The sequence below is a fragment of the Cucurbita pepo genome, chromosome LG18 (genome assembly GCF_002806865.2).
Source record: "Cucurbita pepo subsp. pepo cultivar mu-cu-16 chromosome LG18, ASM280686v2, whole genome shotgun sequence".
Classification (NCBI taxonomy): Eukaryota; Viridiplantae; Streptophyta; class Magnoliopsida; order Cucurbitales; family Cucurbitaceae; genus Cucurbita; species Cucurbita pepo.
In genome coordinates, this window is record NC_036655.1 from 1,674,111 (window position 1) to 1,689,565 (window position 15,455).

The following is a 15,455-nucleotide window of genomic DNA, read 5'->3' on the forward strand; positions in this document are numbered from 1 at the left end:
GCCCAACTTCCTAAACCTTAGAATAAACCCCGTGATATTTACTAGGTTTAGGATGTGATGCAAGCCTACAGATAGGTTGTTTGCTTTTCGGGTGTTCGATGATTGCCGGTCGAGGTACGACAGATCCGCAACTCCAGAAAAGGGTGAAACCGGACCTTCGAACCCAAAATGGGTTCGCAAGGAGCTAAAGTACTATACAGAACTCTTAGACCTCCCCAGATGCTCAGATAGCAGTAGAGCATAAGCCCAACTTCCTAAACCTTAGAATAAACCCCGTGATATTTACTAGGTTTAGGATGTGATGCAAGCCTACAGATAGGTTGTTTGCTTTTCGGGTGTTCGATGATTACCGGTTGAGGTAGAGGAGCGTTCGAATTCTGTGCAATCACAGACACGTTGTTCCGATAGTTGGTCCATTTTTTATAATACGAGTCATTGTATTTTGTGTTGTAATTGTTTCTCGAACCCATTTTCTGGTTGTAATGAATTTTTAGTCCGGATCGGAGGTTTGAAGCGTAAGAAATTAATGGGCAAAAATATATAAAATATTTAAAAGAAATAAAAAATAAATTAAGAGGCGGGAATAGGAAGAGAGAAGGCCCGCACATGACATCCAAATTCACCCACCAAACTAACTAACAATAACACATTCTCCGGAAGAATCGTCTCCAGGAAGGTCCGGGTCGTAATGAAACGTACAGATCTCAGACCAAGAAAATCATCTAACAAGCAAATAAATCTACAAAACATGGAGATACTTCTCTGAGAAGGGAGAGGAAGAAGCAAGAATACGCAGAAGATGATGTCCGGTGGTAACTACACGACTATCGATAACCAAAATGTTTCAGGATCTGTGCCCGTAAGCTTCTCGCCTCTTTAGCTTTCTTGTAATTTCTTTTGTTTGTTTGTTTTGGAGAGAAGCTATCGAATCTGCAGCATTTTTTTTAATCTGATCTACTCGGTTGATTTCTCCGGTTTCTGTGTACTTTGATTTCCAGGCTGTTCCAGATCAGGGACAGATAGCCGTTAAATTCACTGGTAAGTAGTTTCCTTTTTCTGATAACGTTAGGTATGGGCGAAGAAATGAAAGGTTTATGAGATTGAGTGTTAAATTTTGCGTGTGCGAGGGATTAAGATCACAAGCCACTAGAAAATCGTTTGTGTTGAGTTTTTTTAATTATAATTTTTATTTCCGGTTCGTTGTGTTACCGGACAAATGTAGCTAGGAAAAAGAATCAAAGCTTCTTAGAGGAGGTTTATGCTCTTAAGGATCCAAAATTGACGTATTATTGGGATGAAATTTGAGGATCAAGTGGTTGAACTTAAGCATGGGAGACTGGCCTATGTTAGATCTAACTATATATAGCGAATTCAGTATGGAAAGGGAAAGAGGTTCAATATTAATTTTCACTGGGCTAGAAGCACTGTTGAATGAAATTTTGACTAACATCTTGTATTGCAGGAATGATATCGATATAAATACTGGAGTGAAATTTAGATTAATCATAAATTATTTGGATTGAAATCAAGTATTGGAGTTTCATTTTGATCCACGGACTGTTGTTTTTTTTGGCTATTTGTTGCAAGATCATAACTGACTGATTTGTTGTTGTAGAGTCAAATCTTCAAACGTTTCCTCCTTCTGGAACTCAAGGAAAGATCGCTGGTGGATTCCAGCCACCTCGTGATGCTGATGGTATTTAAAGATCTTTCTTTAGCTTTTTATCTCAACATTGTTTTTTTAACTTATTCGAATTAGATATGAGAAGCTGATTCTACTGTTAAATCTCTCTAGTTGTTTCACTGATCAAGACAAATATAAGATGCTATCTTCTAGACTTAGATTGAGAGGCACTAAAATTTTTAGGACTTGTCCAACGAACTCTCCCCTGTTGTGTCTAAAAGTACTTTTAGATAATGAACTTACCACTATATTATTGGTTTCGTCTTTTGAGACTTCTTCAACCATTGACTTTTCCTTTATATTCTTCATGTTAAGTTTATGCTTCATTTAGCATGGTGGTCAGTTTTAGTTGAGAAGTTCATGATATGATCCCATTGAGATGTATATCTTTCATTTATTTCTTCGTGTTAATTAGTATTTCATTGCATTATATTTCCTGAAACATCATTTCGTTATTTATAATAGGTGGTTCTTCTATTTAAGAATCCTTATTCCACTCATAGAAAATAGGACAAAATTATAATTTTCTCTTGATTTTTTGAGCATGGTATCGTAGTTGAAAACCCTTCTTTTTTTTTCTTTTTTTTTTTTTTAAATCCCTAAAATTAGCTCCAACTCTAGCCGTCGCTACTGTTGTTCATCCGCATCTCCCATGCCACTTTCAGATGAGTTTGTAGGTGCTTGAATATGCGACCGCTCACTCTGTTTACGACCGTGTGCATTCATTTCTATCACGTCTGTATGCATTTCGACTGTCATATCTGTACCGTTGATAAGTCATGCCGCCATCTTCGTGTTGTCTGCTTCGTCGTTTGGCCTTTTTTTTTTCTTGCGTGCTGGCTGCTATTTCTTTGGGGTTTTTGGTTTTGTCTACTTTATTGTTTGTTTTTGTTTAACCATTTTGGTATATGGTTTTGGTTTAGTTTCAAATTGGTAACTTAATTGATACGAAAATATTTTATTTTAGTAATAATGTTAGAAAGAAAGTCATCTATTGCTAACTACTCAGATAATTGCATCCAATCCAATAGTCCTACTGCCCAAATCACCTCCGTTTGGTTTAATGTGGTTAACTTTCTTCCTTACTAGCAACAAGAGCGCACCTGCCAAAGATCATCCTTCATTTGACAAGTGATATGTTGAAATTTCCATGGTGGAAGACATTAGTTGTTTTGATATCTGTTACTATGATGTAAGTATGGGATGGTTTGACGTAGATGCATTTAGATTTGCGCATTCAATCAATCGAGTGAGTGAAAAGTAGGAAGAGAGTGAGGAAGCTTGGGTGAGACATGAAAATGAAGGGGGAAAAAGTATTATTGATCACCTATTACCTATCAAGACTAGCAACCTCTTTTACTCTTTTAGTGATCACTCCTAGGTTGTAATGTACATTAACCAAAGATGTCATTAGCTCTCCCATCACTAAAGATCATATCTCCTCTCCAATGGTTCACGATATCAAATCTGATGTTAATATGAGCCGTGAGGAATTTAAAGCACATTGTTGATATAGAGATTGATGAATTTTCTTTTGAGAACTCTTTTGCAGAAACATTAGTATTTTTTCAGCTGTTGATAAAAGGAATTCAGTTGAAGTTTTGCAATCAGCAGTATCATTAGCAAAGTATCCTTCAATTCCTCCAAATTTAATTGCTTAATTCAGGTTTGTGGATTACAGATGTAAGAAATTCCTCCTTAGTCACCACAAACTAAGATCTAATTGTGTTTCATTCATCCGTAATTGCAAAAAGGATTGTTCTTAGATGTCTGATCTCTTCCTTCCTCTGCCAATCTTTTTTGCTTGGAGCCGAGTGTTCTTGGCCTTTATTTCGATGTTTTGATTGGATAACTATTTTAGGCTCTTTGTTGAAGAGGATTTAGTATTAGTTGGATTATTATTTATATCCTTTTTTGTTGGTCGACTTCAATCAGTTAGCTCAGCTCTTTGGCTTGGTTTTCTCACCCTTTTGGGGATATCCAAACTTAAAAGATAATTTTTGGGACACTTCTCTTCTTCCTAACGTTATAATGAGAATAGAGGATCTATTTCTTTGAGGGAGAAACACTACAAAGTGATCTAACTGGTTGAAATCATAAACTTCAAGTTTATGTTTAAAGGGCATTGAATCAAAAGAATCAGAACTAGGCAGTAGATTTATCACATTACCATTCTAATGCTTTATCGAATGATTCTGTAGATTAAGGTAATAGATCCTTTATTCTCATTTCTTCATCTAGGCATAACAAATTTATTTGATGTTTCTTATCTTGATATTCTCATAGCTCATATGAAAGATTCTAGTTATTGTATAAAATACCCAAATGCAAACTATCTCTCTTACCATAGACGCCTAATAGTCATAGAACTTCTTGGATAAAACCTACCTATTTGTTTGAAGGAATATACAAGGCTCTAAATGATTTGAATCAGAAATTAACCGTCAGACAAGAGAGGAATTGATAAGAAATCACCCCAATGGAAAGTAAGATTCGAATTACCTTGTTGATCAAATATCCAAGCAAGAGTGATCATGCGAAGTTTGAATGATTCTAAACCTGAAGTTTGAATGATTCTAAACCTGCAACCTAAATTACATAGAATTGCAATGAAATATTTAGCCTTTAGCTAAAGGAAAGTATAATAGCTCTTTTTATCGCATTTTCCAAGTCTACTTTACAAAAACAAGATACTATATATCCTTAAAAATAAAAACCCAAGTTTGAAAATACATTACTGAAATACAATATCTCTAGATTATCTCCTATCCAAAACTTATAACCATCCAAGAATCTTTTCGAGATTGAGTCTCCTATCCAAAACTTATAACCATCCAAGAATCTTTCCGAGATTGAGATGTCTTGGTTCATATCATTCTCTATCTCTTCGAGAGGATTCATTTGTGACATTTTGATGCAAAAATAAGAAAACATAAACAAACTCCAACACTCTCACATCTGTACATTTAAAGAAATTACTCATCTACACAAATTAAGTTCTCATTCTCACCTCTCAAAATTTTCAATAGAGCCAAGATGTCAATTGAAAACTAAAAAAATATAATAAATAAAAATCAAATTGAAAAGAAGGAAACATATATCCGATCTTGGGCCTAAGGCTTTGATAGCAAATGATAAGGAATCCCTTCAAGGGAAAGTAAGATTCAGATTACCTCACAGGCAAAATCAATCATGTCAAGAATAATTCTAACATGCAATCTAAACTATATATAATTGAAAAGAAACTTAGCCCTTAGCTAAAAGAAAGCGCGAATGCTTTTTTTACTACATTTTCCAATTGCAAGGATAATACATGGTTTTATTATATAGTCCAAAATAAAACCTTTCCACGAGGTATTTATATAGCCCAAAATAAAAGCCTTCTATGAGATGTTTGAAGAGTTGTAACTTTCATATTTTATGACCATAATTAGCCACTATGTAACCTTAAAATAAATAAAAAGTCTTGAAATACATTAATGAAATACCATAACTCTAAATTATCATCCACCCAAAATTTGTAACAATAGTAAATGAAACTCATCTTCTTTGAAGTTTATATTACATGATTGAGATGTCTTGGTTCATATCAATAAGTGATATTTATGGACTTGTCAACTAGTTTGAGGTGGATCTCAAGATCAATGAAACGTGCAAGTTAAAGTAATCTTGGTTTGAATATTTTGGAAAAGTAGTCATGAACTAATAATTTCAAAACTATGCAATTATTCTCTTGCGATATATTGTAATAAAGCTTGACGTTTGAGCTTAATAGATAAGTGTATCTGATGCAGATACATTTTCAAAACCTATCTCTGGTTCTGATGAACCCCCCCAACAGGCTGGTGGCTGGCTTCAGACCTTCTCAATTTCTTCCTACAAACAATATTTTGATGTCGATACTTCAGACGTTCTAGAGAGGATCAAAGATTCGCTTTATCCATTTAAAGGAACTTTTAACGAAAGGACAGCCGACACTCCAGATCTGTAAGCTCCTTTTCTGTAACTATACTAATTTTGTATCATCTGTGTTGAGGATGGTTGGGAGGGAGTCCCTGAATGATCATAGGTTTATAAATAAGGAATACATCTCCATTGATACGAGGACTTTTGGAGAAAGCCCAAAGCATAGCCATGAGAGCTTATGCTCAAAATGGACAATATCGTACTATTGTGGAGAGTCGTGTTAGATTATATTCTGAAGGCTTTATGTTTATAGTATCATTTTCTCCCCAGATACGGACCATTTTGGATATGTACAACCTTGATATTTGTGGCTGCTTCTATTGGAACGTTTGTAACATACATAGCACAAAAGTTACAACATAAAGATTGGAACTATGACATAAATTTGGTAACTTGGTCTGCTGGTTTGTTCTATGGCTATGTCACCATCGTTCCTCTTGGACTATATGTAATCCTCAAGTACTTCTCGGTGCCTTCTGGCCTTGTTCAGCTCTTATGTCTCTATGGCTACTCTTTATTTGTGTTCATCCCAGCACTGGTAAGTCCAATCAGTCCATGATTCAATACTTTTACTTATTATAAAATTACAATACAATTACAAGCTCTTCTTGTTCATGTTCAAATGGCATTATGTTTGTATTTGCAGTGTCTCTCTGTTGTTCCTTTGGAAATTTTTAGATGGGTTATTGCGGGCGTTGCGGGATTCATGTCTGCATCCTTTGTGGCACTCAATCTCCGAGCTCACATAATGTCAGCTGGTGAGAGGTGGGTTTTGATTGTGGCTTGTATCTTCTTGCTGCAGTTAGCTCTTGCTGTCATTCTCAAACTATATTTGTTCACCGTAACTGTATTAAACTAAACTCCCCGACCCTTGATAAACATGTCGTAGATTACACACGAGAATTTCTTTTGGTTTTCCCTTGTCATGTTTAGTACTACGGTCATGCTTGTCCAAGGCGTGTTGCTTATGGTCGCATGGTAGATGTCTCAGTCTTTCTTGTCTGGGTCGGTTGACAAAGATGTCAACCAATTAAGTGGGGGAGGATGTCACGGTCATCCTTGTCCAAGGCATGTTGCCTATGACCGTATGGCAGATGTCCCGGTCTTGCTTGTCGAGGACTTGTCTTATATATTTTAAAGGTCAATAGATTCCACTAGCCTTATTACAAGTACATGTGTGATTTATCCATCTCTAATCTCTACCCTATTACATGTTCCATTTCAACTGGTCGTTCTCTTCATTGGGGAGGTCTGGACGTAAACATGTCTCCTATTTCTCAAGCAGCTGGTGAAGGTTATAAAGTCCTAAAAGTTCGAAGTTGAATTAAATTAGAAATATGATTTGACGTTTTAAAAGGAAACAACTCCTGACAATATTTTAAGAAACTTCGGGAGACGAATTTAAACGTACTCGAGTTTAGGGAAAATGTCGACTAAGGCCAACAAAACAAGTGGCCTTACTATTGGCTTGATCGGAAGACTTGCCTTATGTATAACGACACGTGTCCAATAGTTCTTGCACGTGTTATTTATGCTTGATATTATATGATGACGTGACTATGTTATATGATGATGTGATGATGTTATGAAGATGTGACAATGTTATATTTTCAATTCTCTTTTGTGGGTTTCTTCAACTAATAACTATAGAGGTTTCTCCAACGACTTCTTCAGATTCTAACACGAATGTGATAAGTGTTGGAAATGGATCACGATCAAGCTGAAGAACAACTTGAGGGGAGAGAACTTTTAAATAGAAAACTTTAAGCACTTATCTTTTCAATCCTCTTTTATGAAAGTTGCATACATAGTATTTATAATAGAGAAAACACAACGGCCTAAACTTTTCAATTCAAGTTGTTGGGTTGTTATGAAAAATTTTGGGTTGGGTTGGGTTACCAATCAAACCAACTCGAACTTTTGGGTTCTCAAAAAATTCTCCAACCCGACTCACGTACACCCCTATACCTATGACGATCAATATATAATAAGAATAATATAGTAGAGTTAGAAATATACTAATTTATTTAGTATGGTTACATTGATGAACCTTGTTTGAAATCCTTACAAATTGATAATGTGATTTTTTTTAGGGTTTGTGATATATTTTGGTTAAAATTGTCCTGAATGATTATATATTGTGAGTATAATTTATTTTTAAAAACAACCTAATTCAATCCAACCCGATAGGGTTAAGTAGGATCGAGTTGTGAAACAATTGTGTTATTTAGGTTACCAATTCAGTAACTGGACCCATGTACAACTCTATTAATCTTTTATAATAGACTGATAAATACAATGCTTTAAACCCAAACCCAAAAGCCTTTTCCCTCACCTCATCAAAACAACAAAAGAACAAACAACCCTAAGAAACCAACCATGATACCAATGCAACCACCCCGGGCGACAACCAAAGACGAAGATCCACCGTTAGCAAAGTTCCCAGTCGACGTGTTAGTGCTAAGAACGAGGACGATCCAATCGTCAGACGTCCCGACCCCAGCGCCCGTAAAGTTCTTACTGCTAATATACTCGACGTCACGGGATTTGGTATAGTTACTGGAGACGGACTTGGGATCGAGGTGGGGGACGCAAGCGGGGAGCATGATGCCATCAACGGTCGAGTTGTAGGCTATGTGACACTTCTTCAAGAGCTTAAGAAAATCTGCAAGGGTATTTTCAGAGTTGATTTCTTTGTGGAAATCATCTGGACTTGAACAAGGCTCATCTCTTAGCTTATAAACGAACCTGCTTGCTAAACATGCTGCATTTTTGTTATGAGTAAGATTAGATAGGTGCTTTGATTGTCTGTAATTGTTGATGGCGTTTAGAATCTCTGTATCTTTCACTGCACAAGAAAACTAAGCCATGTGAGGCATTGGTATTGTTTAGTGCGGTGTCCATGTAACTTCATTAAGAATATGAAACACTAATTAAATTCGTTATAATTTATTTATTTAATTCGTCTAGATCTACCCCCAACGGTCTAAACCCACCGCTACCAGATATTGTTTTCTTTGGGAGACTTCCCATCGAGGTTTTTAAAACACGTATGCTAGAGAGAGATTTCCACACCCTTATAAAGAATATTCAGTTCCTCTCTCGAGGCCCAATGTTCTCCCTAGCACACTGTTAGGGCCCACCGCTAGCCGATATTGTTTTCTTTGGGAGACTACCCATCAAGGTTTTTGAAACACATATGCTAGAAAAAGGTTTTCACACTCTTATAAAGAATACTTAGTTCCCCTCTCGAGGCCCAACGTTCTCCCCAGCACACTGTTAGGGCCCACCCCCTTTAGGGCCCAACATACTTGCTGGGACACTCACCGGTGTCTATTCCAATTGGGGCTCAGCGTCCTTTCTGGCACACCGCCTGTTATTTGGTTCTGATATCATTTGTAACGGCCTAAATCCACCACTAGCCGATATTGTTTTCTTTAAAAGACTACCCATCAAGGTTTTTAAAACACGTATGCTAGAGAGAGGTTTCCACATATTTATAAAGAATGCTTAGTTCCCCCTCTCGAGGCCCAATGTTCTCCCTAGCACACTGTTAGGGCCCACCCTCTTTAGGGTCCAACATCCTTACTGGGACACTGTCCGGTGTCTACTCCCTTTGGGGCTCAGCGTCCTTTCTGGCACACCGCTCGTTATTTGGTTCTGATACTATTTGTAACGGCTCAAGCCCACTACTAGCAGATATTGTTCTCTTTGGGCTTATAAAGAATGCTTAGTTCCCCTCTCGAGACCCAATGTTCTCCCTAGCACACTGTTAGGGTCCACCCCCTTTAGGGCCCAACATCCTTGTTGGGACACTGCTCGGTGTCTACTCCCTTTGGGGCTCAGCGTTCTTTCTGACACACTGTTCGTTATTTGGTTTTGATACCATTTGTAATGGCTTAAGCCCACTGCTAACAGATATTGTCCTCTTCGAGCTTTCTCTTTCGAACTTCTCCCAAGGTTTTTAAAACGTGTTTGATAGAGAGAGATTTTCATACAGTTATAAAAAATTGTTTCGTTCCCTCTTCAACTTATGTGAGATCTTATCGAATCTACAAAAGATCTTCTTTCTAAAGAGATTCGATTCGGAACTATTATATGTCCAAGGTCCAATATTGAAATAATTTCAGAGGTTTTCCTTGACTTTGTCCGTGTCAACAAACAATTTGAAATGCGTCTACTTTTTTAGAACAGGTCTGAGTCAAATAGTAATGATTTAAATCACCTCTTTTTACCCTATTTCAGAGACTACTTTCAAATAGGGAATGAGAGAGCGAGTGGAGAGATATAGCTCAGCTAGCTAAATGGGATTCGAAACCATGGATACTATTCTTTGCCCCGCCCACCCACTTTGAATATATATTCATTTGTGGAATACGTAATCACGTAGTATTGAAATTTGAGTTCTTAGAAATTATATTTAATATTATATTATATTTTGATTTCTAATATATTATTAAATTTTTTTTTTTGTATAGTATATATTTTCGAAAAAATATATAAAATGGAAAAAAAATTCTTCGGGATAAATTCAATCCGTACGAAAATAAATGAGAAACTTCAAAGAACGAGGATGAAGAAGGATTACCGTTCCTACCCCTCCTATCCCGTAAACACCTCTAATTTTATCTGTTTAAGCTATAAAATTGAACGATACATAAACGTCATATCAAAATAAGAAGTCTTGTAATCGAACACATGCAATATTCTTCGATGAATAGCTACGAACGTTAAAAGAAAAATAACGACGAAAATCATACCATCACAAAGAACAGCATTAGNAATGAAGAAGGATTACCGTTCCTACCCCTCCTATCCCGTAAACACCTCTAATCTTATCTGTTTAAGCTATCAAATTGAACGATACATAAACGTCATATCAAAATAAGAAGCCTTGTAATCGAACACATGCAATATTCTTCGATGAATAGCTACGAACGTTAAAAGAAAAATAACGACGAAAATCATACCATCACAAAGAACAGCATTAGGCAGAAGGAGGAAGGTGGCAACGACAACAAAGAAGAACAAAGCAAACACTCTCATATTTGTGGGAAACAATTCACAAATAAACTGCGAACCCAAAGCAATAAAAAGAGGCGAAGAACATAAAAGTGTGTGATAAAGTTGAGTTTCCATTGCTATAAATATTATAATTGAACACTTTATTTTGTGTGTTTGCTTTAGAAGTTGGGTTTTAGATTCCCATTTTGAATACTCATAAGTGTTCTAAAGGAATACTCGAACAAAAAGAGCATCATTTTGGCTATCCAACTAAGGCTTTGTTCATGTCCTCAAACCAAGGCTTGGTATCATGACTTTTAACTTTTTCGCTTCCTTCTTGCTAACGATGCATATGCAATCATATCCAATCATATCGATCTTTTGACTTTGAGAAGCTGGGCGTTTAAGAAAGTTTATGACTCAAAAAACTCGATCGATTCAACGTAATTCGTATTGTTTGGATTAGATTATGAACTTGTTAAGTTGAGTTTATTCGAGTTAATTTTGGTTGAGTTTGAGAAGTAACGATGTTCGTGTCGGTTCTGGGCGTTTAGAAAATTTTATGACTCAAAAAACTTTGATCAATTCAACCTAATTCGTATGGTTCATTTTGAAAAAACTGGGCGTTCAAAAAATTTTATGACTCAAAAAACTNATACTCGAACAAAAAGAGCATCATTTTGGCTATCCAACTAAGGCTTTGTTCATGTCCTCAAACCAAGGCTTGGTATCATGACTTTTAACTTTTTCGCTTCCTTCTTACTAACGATGCATATGCAATCATATCCAATCATATCGATCTTTTGACTTTGAGAAGCTGGGCGTTCAAGAAAGTTTATGACTCAAAAAACTTGATTGATTCAACCTAATTTGTATTGTTTGGATTAGGTTATGAACTTATTTGAGTTAATTTTGGTTGAGTTTGAGAAGTAACGATGTTCGTGTCGATTCTGGGCGTTTAGAAAATTTTATGACTAAAAAAACTTTGATCATTTCAACCTAATTCGTATGGTTCATTTTGAAAAAACTGGGCGTTCAAAAAATTTTATGACTCAAAAAACTGGATCAATTCAACCTAATTCGTATGGTTCATTTTGAAAAACTGGGCGTTCAAAGAAATTTTATGACTCAAAAAACTCGGATCAATTCAACCTAATTCGTATGGTTCATTTTGAAAAATTGGGCGTTCAAAAAATTTTATGACTCAAAAAATTCGGATCAATTCAACCTAATTCGTATGGTTCATTTTGAAAAACTGGGCGTTCAAAAAAAATTTATGACTCAAAAAACTCGGATCAATTCAACTTAATTCGTATGGTTGATTTTGAAAAACTGGGCGTTCAAAAAAATTTATGACTCAAAAAACTCAGATCAATTCAACCTAATTCGTATGGTTCATTTTGAAAAACTGGGCGTTCAAAAAAAATTTATGACTCAAAAAACTCGGATCAATTCAACCTAATTCGTATTGTTTAGATTAGGTTATGAACTTGTTAAGTTGAGTTTATTTGAGTTAATTTTTGTTGAGTTTATTTGAGTTAATTTTGGTTGAGTTTGAGAAGTAAGGATGTTTGTGTCTGTTCGAGGGCTTTCCTAAAGCTATATCTTATCTTTTGATTATTTGTGTAATGACCCAGATCCACCCCTAGCAAATATTATTCTCTTTGGGCTTTCCCTTCCGGACTTCCCCTCAATACTTTAAAACGCGTCTGCTAGGGGAAGGTTTCCACACCCTCGTAAATGGTGGTTTGTTCTCCTCTCCAACCAATGTGAGACATCACAATCCATCCCCCTTCGGGGTCTAGCGTCCTTGCTGACACTCTTTCCTTCCTCCAATCGATGTGGGAGCGCACCCAGTTCCACCCCCATTTGGGGCCAGCGTTCTTACTAGCACACCGCCTCATGTCTACCCCCTTCGGGGAACAACGAGAAGGCTGGCACATCGTCCGGTGTCTGGCTCTGATACCATTTGTAACGACCCAGGCTCACCGTTAGCAGATATTGTCCTCTTTGAGCTTTTCTTTCGGACTTCCCCTCAAGGCTTTAAAACGCGTATGATACGGAAAGGTTTTCACACCCTTGTAAAAGGTGGTTTGTTCTCTTCCCAACGAATGTGAGACATCACAATTTGTTCTCCAACAACTCTTTAAAATAAATTTATAATTTAAATGTCCGGTTAGAACAAGTAAACCGCTTTCACATTTAGTTTTACGCGCTTGAAGGAATGAGACCGATAGTTGTTTCATTTTTTGTATCAAGAACGAATGACTATTCCATCTCATTCAAAGATTTTGGAACAAGAGAGGAGGAAAGAACTATTGAAAGTCAAAATACAACATTTTTGTTCGTTGACCAACGCCCCTGAAAGGGTTGCCATCTGATGGGTACACGAAAAGAATTGTGGAAATGAAATCCTGATTATATTACGACACACCTCTCACATTTTTCCCCTTTAGCTTCATGTGTAAGGTAATTTTTAAAAATATACATTGAAATTGAGTCGGAGATCTTAATTAAATATTTGAAAAATATAATATTTTAATTTTATTAAAAACAAAAATTGAATAAATAACCAAAACCATGACTCAAAAATTTTATGGTCGGATTGGGCTGAGTTTATTATTTAACAATTGTTTGAGTTAAAAAAACATACAATCCTTTGATGGCAGCGGACTTGCGATTGTGCCGCACTCGCTTACTAACGACAAGTGAGCTAAGCCAATTTGTTCTAATGTCGCCTATAGCCAAGTAACGTATGCTCGAGTCTCTAGCCTCAGTTTAAGAATAAGATTTTAGAAAATGAGGGTAGACCCAAAAGATTCATGATATCAGAGTAACTAAATATGAATACGACTCTCCGATTTGGCTTTGGGCTGACCCAAAAGGTCTCATCACGAACCAACGAGAGAGAGAACGAGAGAGAGAGATGATGAGAGAGATATTTGATTATAAACCCATGATCATTCCTAAATTAGTGGACGTGACTTTCATCATACATCAGTCAAAATCATTTAAAAGCAATTTGCTTTAAACATTGTCATGAACTTTGTAATGTATCATTAGAATAAAAAACAATAAAAATCTCTGTGGATCTCGTCCTCGTCGGAGCTTGAGAATTCCGACAGACGCTAGAGTTCTCGGGCAACGCCTGGAAGTCCGCATTCACGCTCCACGACACGCCAAAATCTCCCCGACGACCCTCCAAACCTGGAGGACTTCAGGTAAACACCAAAACGAGCGAGAAAGAACCCAAATGTCTCCGGTGAGCCTAAACCGATGTACCTCGACGTCTGAGTTTATTGACTGTCATACGTCCACCTAAGACACGTGTCGCGCCTACAAGCCATGAAACTTGGTGGAAGAGGAGTAGAAGAAGGATAATCTGTCGGATCCGGATCTGGGTCGGACTCAACCCATGACCCGACGCCTGCGACTGAGACCTTTTACACGAACAAACCCGAGGCCCAACCCGCGACCGCGGCCCAGCCTGCAACCCGTGACCCCAGCCCAACCTGCAATCCGTGACCGCAGCCTAGCCTGCAACTCGCGACCCGCAACACGCGCCTCGGCCTGAAGTCATCTGCACACGACGTGGCCCACTTCTGTTGTGCCACATGTCTCCCTGCAGCAAAAACATCCCCTCGGCTCTGCAGCTTGGCTCGGCTCGGCTCGGCTTCCGTGGCTCCTTCGGCTTATTCGACTTAGGAATTCTAAATTTAACCCGATTTCCACCGTTTTGACTCTCCCGGACCTTTTTTCGGCCTCGATTAAGGTAATTGAGGCTGTTTTAATGTCGTATTTCACAAATGTCAATTGGAATTATTATTATTTGTGAAATACTAACGAAAGTTGTACTGCTAAAAAAAATCCAGTTAAAGTCAACAGAGGGGCAAATGAGTCATTTTTCCCCTCCCGCCATTATACGGGTCCATGAATGCCCACTTAGAAGTTGAGAGGAGATAGGAATCGCCGCAAAATCTCGTCGGACCACCGCCAGAAAACACCTTCAGTCGAGGCCTAAACAAAAGAACTCTTTGCTTGGAAGGACAGATAGGTTCGAGCGGCCAACACTCCATTTCCTTCAAGATTTTTTGAGTCCGCGAGGCAGGTTCTTGATCAACCTTCTTCAGATCTAAGACCCTCCTCAACCATTCTAAATTTAGATCTAGAATACAAAAGTTGCTCTTCTCAAAGATTCTTATAGTATGTTCAAATACGAAGGTTACTCTTCAAGATCTGTGAAGAAACTTGATCGAAAAAGGTGACTGAGATCAGAACCCCGAGAAGTTATCCAAGAACAGTAAGAGAGAAAGAACCTCTTTCTGACGATCATATCTTGTTCTGTGTTAAAGTAAAATTTAAGAAAAATTACCAAAATGTAGAGTGAGTTTCGATTTAGGACTTTGTTGAAGGAACCATATGGAAACGAATCGGTTGGAGGAGGGGAGAGAAATTTGTTTTTCGGCAGCCACGTGTTGACCGGTGGGTGGTGAAGCGTGGCTTGGCACGTGGAGGACACGCAGTAGGCACCGGTTAGAGCAATGCAGTCCTAGCAAAACGGCGACACGTGTCGCCTGGGAACCCTAACCGACTCTAGATCCATAGATCGATTCGACCCAACTCGCAACCCATCGGCCTAAACCAACCTGCGATCCAACCGAGTAAACTGAACCAACTAACCCGCAACCAAACCAACCTGAACCGGCCCAAGTGAACCGCGATTATACTGAAAGTACCCGCGCTTGGTACTCGTGTGTGCCGCTTGCGACTAGGCTTCTTCCCGGCGCGTGTAAGGTCTATT

The 15,455-nt window shown here is 37.7% G+C and overlaps 2 protein-coding genes across 2 annotated transcripts; one reads left to right on the forward strand and one right to left on the reverse strand.

Annotated features, from left to right (window-relative positions):
- The first annotated feature begins 604 nt into the window (after positions 1–604).
- Positions 605–6,875, forward strand: LOC111779604 (protein YIPF1 homolog). The gene is made up of 6 exons (XM_023659680.1): positions 605–859; positions 999–1,038; positions 1,616–1,696; positions 5,479–5,671; positions 5,921–6,188; positions 6,297–6,875. Exons 1-6 carry the CDS (start codon positions 800–802, stop codon positions 6,507–6,509), a joined length of 855 nt encoding a protein of 284 aa, XP_023515448.1. The 5' UTR covers positions 605–799; the 3' UTR covers positions 6,510–6,875.
- Positions 6,876–7,860: 985 nt separating this feature from the next.
- LOC111780391 (uncharacterized GPI-anchored protein At5g19250-like) lies at positions 7,861–10,762 on the reverse strand. Its single transcript, XM_023660772.1, has 2 exons — positions 10,621–10,762; positions 7,861–8,498 (listed from the first exon to the last, which is right to left on the reverse strand). Exons 1-2 carry the CDS (start codon positions 10,694–10,696, stop codon positions 7,990–7,992), a joined length of 585 nt encoding a protein of 194 aa, XP_023516540.1. The 5' UTR covers positions 10,697–10,762; the 3' UTR covers positions 7,861–7,989.
- Positions 10,763–15,455: the final 4,693 nt, after the last annotated feature.